The 14,456-nt window shown below is 37.4% G+C and overlaps 1 protein-coding gene across 1 annotated transcript; it reads left to right on the top strand.

Moving 5' to 3' along the window:
• The first annotated feature begins 228 nt into the window (after positions 1-228).
• Positions 229-5,148, top strand: SCPL33 (serine carboxypeptidase-like 33). The gene is made up of 10 exons (XM_059579314.2): positions 229-563; positions 647-754; positions 866-961; positions 1,055-1,147; positions 1,222-1,310; positions 1,538-1,780; positions 1,922-2,079; positions 2,567-2,662; positions 3,035-3,140; positions 4,871-5,148. The coding sequence occupies exons 1-10, from the start codon at positions 266-268 to the stop codon at positions 5,018-5,020; spliced, it is 1,437 nt and encodes a 478-aa protein (XP_059435297.2). The 5' UTR covers positions 229-265; the 3' UTR covers positions 5,021-5,148.
• The last annotated feature ends 9,308 nt before the right edge of the window (positions 5,149-14,456 follow it).

The following is a 14,456-nucleotide window of genomic DNA, read 5'->3' as shown; positions in this document are numbered from 1 at the left end:
AGTAAAAATATATACTTTTTTAATAGCTATTTTGCCTACTTATGCGGAACAACGCTCTAATAAGTGTTCAATCATTTTGAAAATTTTCTTAGACCACTTAAATCAAAACGTTGATTATCCTTATCTGCTGAGAGACAGAATGGCACAGCTTTGGAATTTTGGATGGTACCTCAGCACTGGTGTTATTTCTCATCTCTCTCTCTCTCTCTCCCCGCTCGTGCGCGCACGCTCACACATGTCTATTTAGGAGTGGAGTAAATGCGAAATGCAAAGCTGGGAACAATTAAGGATGATGGCCAATCCGGGTTCCATTAAATGTCTCGTTTTCTCTCTCCTATCCTTGTATCTATTTTGCGTTAAAGCATTGGCAGAGTATCCTGAATCCCAGGAATCCGAATCCGATAGAGTAATAAATCTACCAGGCCAACCCCAAAGCCCACCAATTTCCCACTTCTCCGGTTACGTCAATGTCAATGCTCACAACGGGAGGGCCCTTTTCTACTGGTTCTTTGAAGCTCAACATCACTCCTCCAACAAGCCTCTGCTTCTCTGGCTCAATGGAGGTCTACAATTCAACATTTTCTTCCAAAATCATTCAATCTTGTTCTTCACCCATGTACTAAAATGTTTTTTTTTTTTTTTGAAGGGCCTGGCTGTTCCTCAATTGGGTATGGTGCAGCTGTTGAGTTGGGACCTCTCAGAGTTTCTAAAAATGGAGCTGGCCTTCACTTCAATAAATATGCCTGGAATAAAGGTCCTTTTCATAGAATATTTTCCAGATTTTAGATTTTTAGAGCCAAAAAGTACCAATAAAAGGCAAGGCCCTTCGTACTCATTTTAAGCTTGAAATACTCTGCTCCTGCAGAAGCAAATTTGCTATTTGTGGAGTCCCCAGTTGGAGTTGGCTTCTCTTACACCAACACATCTTCTGATCTCACCAAATTGGATGATGGTTTTGTGGGTACGTAATTAATTCACCATTCTCTGCCTCATTATTCATCACTTGACTAACTAATTATATACTACTCACTTTCCTCTAATCTATTTTACTTAGCCGATGATGTCTACAATTTCTTGGTCAATTGGCTGCAACGATTTCCACAGTTCAAAACCCATGATTTCTTCATCGCAGGAGAGAGTTATGCAGGCGAGTCACCTCAACTTTGAAACCCCCCCTCTCTACTCTCTCTCTTTCTCTCACATACACTTCAAATTTTGCAGGCCACTACGTTCCTCAGCTTGCAGAGCTTGTGTATGACCGAAACAAGGATAAAACCAAATACCCAACCATCAATCTAAAAGGTTTTATAGTACGTAAACCTCCAAACTCAAAACCGATTAAATGTTATTTTGATAAGATTGTTATAAAACAGTTTTAAAATTAATTTTCACCGCTCGTCACATCAAGTCGTCATACAGCAATTTGAAAGCTAATTTTTATTATATCGATAAGACGGTTATATGGCAGTGTATTAAAATAGTATATCCCTGCATTATGCATATAACACATACTTGGAACTATCCTTGAACATTGTAGGTGGGAAATCCGGAAACGGATGATTACTATGATTCAAAGGGTCTGCTGGAATATGCATGGAGCCATGCTGTTATATCAGACCAGCTCTATGAAAAGGCTAAGAAAGCGTGTGATTTTAAGATGTTCGTCTGGTCCAATGAATGTAGCAGTGCTATGAACCAAGTGTTTGACCAGTATCAGGAGATTGATATATACAATATCTATGCCCCCAAGTGTCTTATCAACACCCAATCTTCACTAGCAGTACTATGAATTCTTTTCTTTCTTTTTTTTTCTTTTTTTTTTTAATTTTTTAATTTTTTTCATTTATTGGACAAACTATATATAAGAACAGTGCAACTGTGCTCACCTATTAACTTACGATTTATGATTATGATTGAAAAGGTGAATAACTATGGATTGAGGGGTATAAGAGTCTTTGGAGGCTATGACCCATGTTTTTCTACGTACGCAGAAGAATATTTCAACAGAAAAGATGTTCAATCATCCCTTCATGCTGGCGTTGGGAGAAGCAATTCTAATGTAACATGGAAGGTCTGCAAGTAAGTGTAAACTAAAGAAGTAGGATAATCTCCATTTCAAATCAATAGGATAATATTCACTTATTTATAGTAAAAACGTATTTTTGTCTCATCAAAAAATAAAAAGATAAAAATATATATTCATTATAATTAATTGAATATTGTTGAGTTCATTTGAAATGGAGAAGACCCTATTCCAAACTAAGGAGCTACGCACACATTTATTCTTGATGAATTCTACTGTTTTATATATATATATATATATATATATACTTAAAATCAGAACACTAAAAAAAAGTACATTTATCTTTATTATTCCCTTTCAAAGTACTCGTGTTCAATTTGGTTTCTAATGTGTAAAGTATCAATTATTATCTTTAAAGTTTGAAAGCTTAAGTTTACCTAAAAGCCTAAACTTGTAGGCTTTTAGGCTAGCTTTCAGTCAGTAAGGATATATCTATTCATTTTAACAAATTTTAAATAATAATTGTTAATTTTTTTTTTTCAGTAATTCCATCCTTAGGACATATAATGTCAGTGTATTTTCTACCCTACCTATCTACACCAAACTCATCAAGGGTGGCCTCAAGATATGGGTTTACAGGTACATATTCTGCTACTTCAATTTTTTATTTTTTATTTTTCTGAGCAGTACAATTCTCTGATCAGTAGTCCCTTTAAGCCTTCTAGATGGTCAAAAATCAACACACAACTTTTCTCTTCTCCTGTCTTCTTTTTATCTCTCTCTTTCTTTGTTTTTTTTTTTCGATGACTTTTCTTCGTGGTTGGACACTTTGTCAAGATGGACCATTGAGACAATAATCAATAATGCAATACAAAGAAAGCATGCAGGTTTGACTGGGCAGGTGGTCACGTGTTTCTTGCCATTTGGTCCACTTGCCCAGGCCCAACAGGATGCTTTTCTTTGTATTTTAATTTTGATACCTTTTTGGTTGGGTTTGGGTGTTTGTGACAGTGGGGACACAGATGGCAGAGTACCTGTTATTGGGTCACGCTACTGCATTGAGGCTCTTGGACTCTCCCTCAAGTCTCCTTGGCGTTCTTGGTACCACCACTCTCAGGTTCATATATTTATTATCTTCTTTCTTTCTTTCTTTATTCTATAAATTATATATATCTTCTTTATTTATCAAAGGTTTGTTGAGTTGGATAAGTTTAGGATAGAATTGAATGCGCTGAGATTGGAATGCGTGTTTCGTATCAGGAGACAAAAGAATACATATTTCAATGTTAAAGGTCGATTTCCAACTTTAAGTGAGCTCAAATAAAATTGTAGTTCAATTTGGCTCAAGTCTAATTCTAATAGAAACTGAACCCAGCTAAATAGATTTATGGGTTATAAGAGGAAGAGTAATGTTACTTACATATTACATTTTTATTCTAAAATCATTAATTATATAAATGTTGACTTGACAATCCTAACTAATAACTTAAATTTTTTTTAAAAAGACAATGGTCAACTGATTGGTATTGCCAGTTTTAAATGACTGTATTTTAAGTGACTTATAAAAAAAGTTACTTAAAACATACCACATCCGCTAACATGATCTAAGTGTAATAAATGAACGTGAAAGGTAGAGTTAGACCCAAAGTTCAAACCTCATACCAAGGTTCCTAGTGGAAAAAATAAAAAATAAAGGGACCTCTCCAATTAATGGCCAGGATGGCCCTAGGAAAATTCTTCATGCCACGTGTCCCTCTCATTTAAATATAATAAAATATTATTTTTAATTTTAAAAATAAATAAAAACTAAAATATTTAAAAATAATATAATAATGTGTTTTATTTATATATGGCTCCCACCCCCAAGGGCCAACATTTGGCCTGGGGTGGCTGAACGGCTACCCCTTGGGGCCGGTTGGGGGTGGCCGAAGCCACCCCCATGGCCCTTGGGGGTGGATCGGCCACCTCCAAGGGCCAAACAAAATTTTTTAGTTTTTAATTTTTTAATTTTAATTTTTAATTATTTTAATTATTTTTTTTATGGCCCCCGGACCACCCCCAAGGGCCACCGTTTGGCCTGGGGTTGCCGCTTGGCCATCCCTTGGTGTCGATTGGGGGTGACCGAAGCCACCCCATGGCCTTTGGGAGTTGATTGGCTGCCCTAAGGGTTTTGAAAAAAATGGGTTTGGCTCTTGAGGGTGGCCGATCCACCCCCAAGGGCCATGGGAGTGGCTTTGGCCACCCCCAACCAGCCCCAAGGGGTGGCCGTTCCACCCCTAGGCCAAACAGTGGCCGGGGTCACCCCTAAGGGTCATATATAAAAAAATTTAAAAAAAATTAAAAATATTTGTTTGGCCATTGGGGGTGGCCGATCCACCCCCAAGGGCACCCCAAGCCAAACAGTGGCCCTTGGGGGTGGTCTGGCCACCCCAAGGGCCATATTAAAAAAAAAAAAAAACCATTATTATATTATTTTAGTTTTATTTATTTTTAAAATAAAAAATAATATTTTATTATATTTAAATGGGTGAAACACATAGCATGAGGATAGCCCTAAGATATTTCCTAGGAGCATCCCGACCATTAACTGAAGACCTCTATTGGACTCAAGAGGAGCCGGATCCCAACCCTAAAGGCGAAAACCAAGGTCTCCAAGCCATTGGTTTGTTTTACAAATTTTTGCTACAACGGGGCTGAGTGAAACAAAATGTGTTTGTTGGAGTCCAGCAAAAAAGTGAAGCCCAAACGCCAAGCCCAAAAATAAAAATAGCTTACGTTTTGGGGTTTTGCAGCTAATATTATATATATAAGCATATTTATTTGTTTTTGGTGTTGAAATTGAGTCAGGTTGGAGGGAGGATAGTAGAGTATGAAGAAGGGGTGACATTTGTGACAGTGAAAGGGGCAGGCCACTTGGTACCTCTCAACAAGCCCAGCCAGGCTCTTTCTCTCATTCGCTCTTTCTTGACTGCTCAACCTCTCCCGACCCATGGATGATTTTTTTTTTTCACTGCTTCTTCCAGTAATTGCCATGATTTGATGCCCCCCATCTGTAATAAAATTTACAATCTGGGACTGGGAGATTATTTTTCTACTAAATTTTCAAGTTGTTTCATCCTTTTCTTTCTATCTATTTTCAATCATGTTCATAATAGTAAATATACTATGCAACCACCAAGTATATTTGCAGAAAAGGTTGGGTGCACTATATCAAGTCTTGTGAAGACTAGTATCGTAACATCCCTATAAGTGTCTCATTATGCTCCAACTCATTTGGTCAGAGCAAATTAGGCATCTCTAATCTCTCTCAAGTCAATATCTCAAAGCAATGCTTAACCTCTACAAAGCATTATGTACCCACAACAGTTATGTCGCAACATCCAAGGAGTGACATCACTTGCAGGCAATGAGTACACACAGAATATAGATGTGTTATCAATTCCCATTTAGACCGCATCATACCTTGTCATAGGAAACATGCTCAACCTTGTAACATAGTCAAATGTCACACAAGGCATAAGTAAGGTGATTTACAATGACTTATGTGACTCACATGGTGAAAAAAACATCAATTGTTTCGCTCACCTTCACTATTAGTCGAACAAGTACATTTAATATGAAATACATGTTACGGTCGAGTTCACTTTTTAAAAGAGCCAAGGACGAAAGCATGTAGAGGGTTGGGGGGCCGACTGTCCCCCAATGAAAATATTATTAAAATATGGGTTTTTAATAAATTTATCTCCATAAAATTATATTTTTGCCCAATTTTTAAAATTTTCTTTTAGTTTTGTCCCGCCAAAATTATATTTTTGCCCCTTTCAAAAATTTTCTTTTAGTTGTCCCACCAAAATTATATTTTTGCCCCCTTCATTTTTTTTTTTTTTTTTTTTTTTTTTATAGTTTTGTCCCCTCTTTTAGTCTAAAAAAATTGAAAATGTGCTCATTTAATTAGTGACTTTCGGTTTGCAATATTATTTTAGCTTGATTCTGGTGTTTTTGGGAGCTCCGAGTGATCTTATTAAGAGAAATAGTTCACACTAAATGCGCTTTTTTTTGGATTCTATAAATCATTTTTAGTTTATTTTAAGACATATAACTTTTATTTGCAATAATAACTTATTATGAAATTAAATTTAAGACTTATCTATATTTAATTTATATAAACATACGCAAATACACACACACACACACACACACACACACACACATATATATATATATATATGTTCATGTATTCATGTAAGTTCGTCCCCCCCTCCCCCCTCCACCCCACAATATAAATCATAGGTCCGCCCCTGCAGTTGAGTACTTTTAAATTTTAAGAAGAGCAATTTGGTATAAGTGGTTTAGTCATTAATTTGGAAGTTACCAATTCGATTGGATCTTGCGAATTAGGATCCTCTCCAGTTCAAATGAACTGGATAATATCCAGTTAGTTATATTGGAATGATATTATTCTGATCTCAAAAAGTAAAAAGACAAAAATACCCCTCAAAGTGAACTGTAAATGATGTTGTTCCGAATCTTGCTGTGTCGGTCGCTCAACCGGTTTTGGCTCATCCTCCAACTACTTGGGCCACAAAAACAATAGCCTCTTTGTTGTGAGGGAATCTAGTGTATGTTCTACTAGGAGAGAGACCAGACAAGCAAGACGACGCCATTGCCATTGACGAGACAAATCTGCGATCCAGAATGTTGGGTCATGGATCGGCCACATAAGGCCCAACAGTCCTCCAGACCTGGTTTGAGGCTTAAGCCCACTAAGGACCAGGCCCAGACTAAGACTAAGTTGGCCCAATCGACGAATAGATCGGTCCACCAAGGGTACATTAGTCATTCAGATAGTAACCCGATACCTAGACAACACTCGTTCCCGAGGACTACTAGGGAACCCATATCATTCACATACATGCCCTCTACCCATGATCCATCCCACTCATGTGGCACATGTGGATGGGAATGTGTGGGACTTACTATGCCATCTTGGCAGCTACTACCAAATGCCTATAAAAGGGGAGCTCCAACTCATTTTCTGGTAATCAATTTTCTCTTGCTTAAATTCTCATTGAGCGTACACCCTCTTGAACCAAATCATTGACTTAGGCATCAGAGCTATCTTCGCCGGCACACCACCAGCAGCTCTTATCATATTCTTGTTATTTTGTAGCCCAGCAATTCCTCGGACATCACAACCCTCCACAAGAACTGTGTCACGTCACTCCTCGAAAAACTGTCATCAACACAGAAAACAACCAAAATTTGACTACTTTTGTTGTTTCCGAGTACTTTCTTTTTCATTAACCTCTCCACCAAAGACGCAATCAAGAATGAAAAATTTAATGAGTGCCCCTATTATGCGGTCCATCTGCAAACAATGTTTTTTGCAGCATCCAATAGTTGACTGACACATCACCTTATTATACAAGTACACAATAAAACTAAAACACCTAATAAATTCCTCTTCTCTTTAATAAATCAAATGGGTTCTAATTTCTCTTCTTCTTCTTCTCTATAAAACACTCTTCTTTTCTCTTCGTTTTCCATGCTCATCGATTTTTTCATGTACAGAATGGGTTGCGGTGCCGTGGGTTTGGCGAACGCCCAACAGTGTTTTGGGTAGCATTGTGTGCAATCAACAGCGTTCTGGGCGGGATTCTGGCCGATTTGGGAGGGCGTTTTGGGCAGTAGCATTCCAGACCCACACCGGAATACTGGCCGGCAGCGTTCTGGGTGTTCTAGGTTGGGTGGCAGCAGCGTTTTGGGTTGGGCAGCAGCAGCATTTTGGGTTGGGCGGCAAACCCAAAGGAATTTCCTTAAAATTTTGTTGCTCCTTAACTTCATACATTCTTCAGCTTTCAACAAACCCAAAGGAATTTCCTTAAAATTTTGAATAACAACAATACTAAGTGAGCAAAGATCAATTCGTTTAATCCAAAAATGACTATCACTACAAAGGTAAAAAATGACCCACTAAATTTAATCTCTCAGTATCAAATAGAGGCAAGTCCAAACAATAATCATTCAAAAAAATTGTAAAAACAGAGCTTGGGCAGTGGAACAAAAAATTGAAAAAAATAAAATAAAAAAAATTGCAACAAACTCGCTTTGCTGGAAGGAACAAACCAACAAAAAAAAATCTGCCGAATACGATTAGGCTTTGAGTAGGGGCGGCAGTGATTGGGTGAGGCTTTGAGCAGGGACGGCAAAGGCTTGTGTGTTGGGCTTGGGCAGGGGCGTGTCTCTAGTTTATTAGGGATGAATAAGATAAACAATGGGTATATTAAGTGTTTTTATTCCAGTGTTGGAGGTCCTATTCTATTAATTGTATCTAGCTTAGGTGTACATCTTCTATTGGTTGCTGCATTAGCTTTTGCTGATGGACCACATAGCAGGTTTTCCCAAATTTAATACCTTCTGTTTTTTGGTTGCAGCGAATATCAGTGGTATTTTTTATTTTATTTTTTTCCTCTTTTCCACAAAAAAGGTGGAAGGGCAAACTTGTAAACATGGGTACATATTTAGGTAAAAGCATTAATTTGGATGATTCAATTAAGCGGTTTCCAATAATACGCGGGGAATCGGGGATTCCTTGATGACTAGCCTTGAAAGGGATTCCCAAGAGAATTTGGTTGAAAAATGAGGCTTGTTTATATTGAGTAATGTTATACGTCATTTTGATATGGTTTTTTAAATTATCGTTAAATTTAAAATATGATTTATTGACTTTTGATCTTTTGGTGATTTTAAAAGGCATATTACATTTGGGAAGGCTTTAGATATAAGGATGACTCTAATTAGAGTCCTCCTTAGAGTTATCCTAAATGTGATGTGGCATTTAAAATAACTAATAAATTAAAATTTAATATTGATCATTTCAAATTCGATGGTGATTTTAAATGTCACGTCATATTTAAAATAACTTTAAGAGAACTCTAATATTCCTTATATCATTAGTCTATTTATATTATATATATATATACACACAATTCCTACTTGTTCTCACAACTTCACAATTTATCAATTTTCCATAGTACATTTCACCATCAACAGTCGGTACGCACACGCCGCTGTTCTGCGTCCTCTTTCCGGCATCGAATGCAAGAGTGCGAAACAGCTTCCCATTAACCACATATCTATTATATCTGGTAGCTGTCTCCTTTGACCATTTACAATGCATTATCAGTTTGTCACCTATTTCCTTCCTTCGTCGATCGTCTAATCAATCGACCTGCGAGTATATTACGTACAATTGACCATAATGAAGTTAGTTTTATTAGTTGTTATGAAGCAATAAGTAAATATAATCAGACTGTAATAGTTAAACATCACGGTAGTCTTACGTAGTCACGGTACCAATCGCAGAACAGCCCATGATGTTGGGTTTCCAACTGATTCTCTGTCGTTCGCCCCCTATCGCATGATCACCTAAGTGTATCCATGTGCACCCTACAATACGAAATTTAAATTCTATTATAATTGACAACTAAGGGTGCAAAGTGATATTGAAGTTGCATGGACTACTAACACGACTTACGTCTGTAGCTGAAGGAACTCGTTCGAGTTAAACATAATGTATCGGTGAATTTGTATCAATATGACACGGTTGAGGATGACTTGTTATCCCGCCTCCTTTGAACCATCCGAATTTCTTTGAGCCCTATTGTAAAATGTTGGTGTGTTGTCTAAATATCTCGAGCAGAACGCCACCAACTCAATTTCTATGTAGCACTCCGCAATGCAACCCTTAGGAGCCGCTTTATTACGAACATTAGATTTGAACCCTACAAGGCTCCTACATATGAACACAATTTATTCATTACAGTTAGTGACGGTTTTATAACGGAGGAAAAATAAATTGATGAATAATTGTAAAGTTATTTTACCTCTATGCCGGATACATCCAGCAATACTGTACTGGTCCACCGAGTCGGCATTCGCCAACAAGATGCACGACCAAGTGAACCATTATGGTAAAAAAACTTGGGGGGAAGACCTGTTCCATCTGGCACAAAGTGATACAAATGTCACCCTTTAGTCGGTTCATATCCTCTTGTGTCAATGACGTTGAACATAGACCCTTGAAGGATGCAAACATCCCGACAAGTGGTCTAACCACGTTACCTGGCAGTGATCCACGTAATGCAATAGAGAGAAGTTGTTGCATAATGACGTGACTGTCATGGTTCTTCAAACCGGATATCGTACGATCACTAAGTCGTACACATTGAAAAATGTTCGAGGCATATCCGTCCGGCACCCTTACATTTCGAAGAACTTTCAAAAAATGTGTTTTCTCGTCCTTAGACATCATGTGGCAAGCTGCGGGCATATATGTTTGACCATCTTCGCCCGTGTACGGATGAAGTGTATGTCTTAACCCCATTTCTTGCAAGTCTGTGCAGACTTAGAGGTTGTCCTTTGTTTTCCCTGGAATGTCCAGTATTGTACCAAGTATGTTGTCCATCACATTTTTCTTAATGTGCATGACATCAAGGTTGTACCTGATGTGGTATTTTTGTGACCAAAAATATCAATTATAAAAATAACCACTCGCAATAGGACGAATCTTTGTAGGATACGGCTATAGAAAGGGTGTCGAACCTCAAGGACTGCAGGGGTTTTATTATCAAAATTTAAAAGATAAAAATTAACTTAATTAAAAAGGAGAATTGATTTGATTTTCTTTAAAAACTAAAGTGCATGAAAATAAAAGAGATTAAAAATAAGAGAGAAAGTGTAGGGTATTGACTTCACCTCTATCCGCACAACAATGGCTAATCATAATTAATCCCAGAAATTCATTTTATGCATGTTATAAATAAACAAGAAACTACCTTATTAAAGAATAAGCATAATCTATCTTCGGTTGGCACGGATCGTCCACCTAACCACTAAGATGCGGTACGACCCGTCTTTCCTAGGTATAAATTATCAAATTCTTTAATAGGATACATACAATCAATGAATAAGTGTAGCCCATCTTCGGTTGGCACGGATTGTCTACCTAAATTACACTAAACTAGGGTGTAGTACAATCCGTCTTCCCTAGGCATGACCTATCAAATCCTATTGATCATATGTCAATTAAACCCATTGTATAACCATCATCCTCATAATCACAGAAAACAAGAATGATTTGATTCAATAAAAGTAAAATACTTTCTAAGACAAGAAAAGAATTTCACAAATATTGATATTGAAATTGAAGAACAATTGCATTTAATATGAAGAACATAAATCAATTGTAGCAATCCTCATAGTTATACAATCAACATGCATAAATTAAAAATCTAGAAATTAAATACAATCAAACCATTATGCTTGGATAGGGTTACATCAACACCCTATTACAGAATTAGCCGCTCATCGGGGTGCTAGGATGGCTTCCTGCCATGGATTATCTCCTCTTCAACTTGTCAAGCCTCCAAGAAGATTTTTGTATCTAAAACTAAGCACACCTTCTCTTGAAGGTTAAGGGTCTATTTATAGGGAGCAAGCCAGTCCTAGAAGCCCTAGGAAACCTAGAAATTTCGGAGATTTAAGTCCAAGTCCAATTAGGATAAAGAAAACCTAAGTCCAAATCGGAATAGGATTCGCCCAGAATTGCGTTCCTATCTTACGGGGCGATTTTTGCAATGCGGTACTCCGAATTAGGAAAATAATATTTCACAATGATTTGTATAAATTTGAGTTAGCTTTCCAGTGCCGCCTGAATTACCTCAATCGGATATTTGAGCTGAAAGTTATGGCCAAAATACCGAGACGTATACAGAATCCAAAATTGAATCCAATCCGATTTTGACTCCAATTTGAGAAATTTCGAATTAATCATTTTCTTTATTTGATTTAAACTTAACCATGATTGGTTAAGTTTAACCATATCTTCTAGGTCTTCTCAAAGTGTGCTTTTAAGCCCAAAATCAATGGAATTAATTGCATCTTGATTTATATCCTGAAAACACAAAAACAAAACAAAATCAAACAAATAACAATGCTAAGGAATTAACATAAGTAAATTAAGGGGCTTGAATGTGCAACATTCGACGCTTATCAGTACCGCAATAGATTATCTTTCTAATATGGCAACCTAAAGAAAATACTTTTAATTTTCCATAATACGTTAGCAGTCTCGCCTCCTCTTTCTGTAGGTCCACTCTTCTTTCGTTTCTTGTCTTTTTTCTTATTATCCGTCCTTGCCTTACCGGCATTCTCATCCCCAAATGCCATATCTTTTAATTGTCTAAGGATTTCATCTCCACTTGGCACATCAGGGGCATATTCTAATTCTTGCTTGCCGTCAAATGTTCTTTTGTTCCTCCTCCACGGAGGATCCATGGGCAAGTATCGCCTGTGCCCCATATAACAAGATTTATTACTGTGTTTTAACCTTCTGGACCTTGTCGAGTACATACAGCAGGGACATGCCTTCTCACCTCTGTTAGGCCACCCGGATAAATTCGCGTATGCCGGGAAGTCATTAATTGTCCACATCAACTGCGCTCGGAACACAAAGTTCTTTTTCTTTGAGACGTCAAATGTGCGTACACTTATAGTCCATAGTTCCTCTAACTTCTCAATTCAGGGTTGAAGGTAGACATCTATATCCATTACAGGTGACTTTGGGCCCGGGATTATCAGAGATAATATAAATGACGTTTGTTTCATGCACGTCCAAGGAGGCAAGTTATACGGTACAAGCATTACATGCCAAGTGCTGTGGGATGTGCTCATGTTCCCAAATGGATTAAATCCATTCGAGGTTAGTCCAAGCCTGACGTTCCTGCTGTCAGCTAAGAAGTCTAGATGTAAATTGTTGAATGTCCTCCATGCTTCACCATCGGCCGAATTCCTCAATACACCATCCTTAGTCCGGCCTTCTGTATGCCACCTCATATAGGGGGCAGTATGCTCTGACATAAACAGTCTCTATAGTCGTGGTATAAGTGGAAACCACTGCAACACCTTGACTGGGCGTTTCTTAGTCGATGATATGGGTTAACCATACTCATCCAAATGAATTTCATCATTCTACTTAGATGCTCCACAAACAGTACATGTATCTAAATCCTTATTATTCTTCCAGAATAACATACAATCATTACAATACGCCGGGATTTTCTCATACCCGAGGTCCATGTCCTTAGAAACTTTTTCGCCTTATATGTATTAACCGGCAAAGCTTCATCACTCGGAGGCAGCAACTGATTGATGAACTCAAGGAAAGCTGAGAATATTGTGTTACTAAGTTCACCAACACACTTCAAGTTGTACAGATGTACAGTAGCACTAAGCTTGCTATGTTTGGTCCCATCATGAAGTGGCTTCTCTGCATTCTTAAGCAACTTGTAGTACTTTAGTACGTCACCCTCGTCGGATTTTTCATTCACAGTTTCTTCATTCCCCTGCACCACCACTTCAGGCTTACAATTGTCTTCCATGACACCGTGCATGCCGAGTAAATCACGCAACATTGTCTATATGTTTTCACCTTGTGCTGTGCTTATATCCGCATTTGTGATCGTGGTAGTCGAATTAGAGACTGCAACAGGAGACCAAATAGGCTTATCACCGTTATAATACCAGTTTCTGTATGTAGTCATTATTTTTTTACTCCTTGTCAAGTGGTCAAATACGAAACCCGGCGGGTGGCGCTGCTTATTACAACACACTTTACAGGGGCAGTGAATTTTTACATTAAGGATTGTACAGTTCTTAACTGTGAAGTCCACGAATAATCTACACCCGTTTCTGTATTCCCTCGTACATATAGACTTTGTCATCCAACTCTTGTCCATAGCTTTAGTTACTGGAACCCTAATTGACTAAAATAAAGGGAAAACTTTATTGAAGACCCCTGAACTTCCACCCGATTTGATAAACCCCCCCTAAACTTCAAAATCTCTCAATTTAGTCCCTTGAACTTTAAATTGCTCTCAATTTAGACCCATCCGTTAGATTTTAAATGTTACATGACGTTTATACCCCTGATTTTTGTATAAAATTTCAACTTCCAAAACCTTTTTTTATTTTTAAAAAATAAAAATTAGGGATATTTTGGTCTTTTTTTGTATTTTTAACGGCTAAAATTGACGAAGGAGTCCAAATTGAGAGCAATTGAAAGTTCAGGGGACTAAATTGAGAGATTTCGAAGTTTAAGGTGTGTATTTCAAACGGGTGGAAGTTCAAGGGTCTTCAGTGAAGTTTCCCCTAAAATAAATCTATGTTAGTTAGTTAGTTGTTATTTTCTTTTAGTGTATTTCTTTAATTACATCGTTTCAATTTTTTGATTATTTTTAACAAATAAACACATACATATAGTTTTAATTATAACATCTACATACTCTAAATTTGCAAAACGTAAACAAAATTAAGGTCCAAATTTAAATGCATTTGTTATACATGGGGACCCTAGATAAAATAGATCTAACAA

Source organism: Corylus avellana, chromosome 2 (genome assembly GCF_965113065.1).
Source record: "Corylus avellana chromosome 2, dhCorAvel1.hap1.2, whole genome shotgun sequence".
In the NCBI taxonomy this organism is placed as follows: Eukaryota; Viridiplantae; Streptophyta; class Magnoliopsida; order Fagales; family Betulaceae; genus Corylus; species Corylus avellana.
The sequence above is the reverse complement of the archived record's forward strand: the minus strand, read 5'-3'. Positions and strand labels throughout refer to the sequence as shown.

Coding starts and splice junctions, on each gene's coding strand:
- SCPL33 (XM_059579314.2), top strand. CDS start 266: ATGCAAAGCTGGGAACAATTAAGGATGATGGCCAATCCGGGTTCCATT. Junction 2,080..2,566: donor GTAACATGGAAGGTCTGCAA/GTAAGTGTAAAC, acceptor TTTTTTTTTCAG/TAATTCCATCCTTAGGACAT. Junction 2,663..3,034: donor CTCAAGATATGGGTTTACAG/GTACATATTCTG, acceptor TGTTTGTGACAG/TGGGGACACAGATGGCAGAG.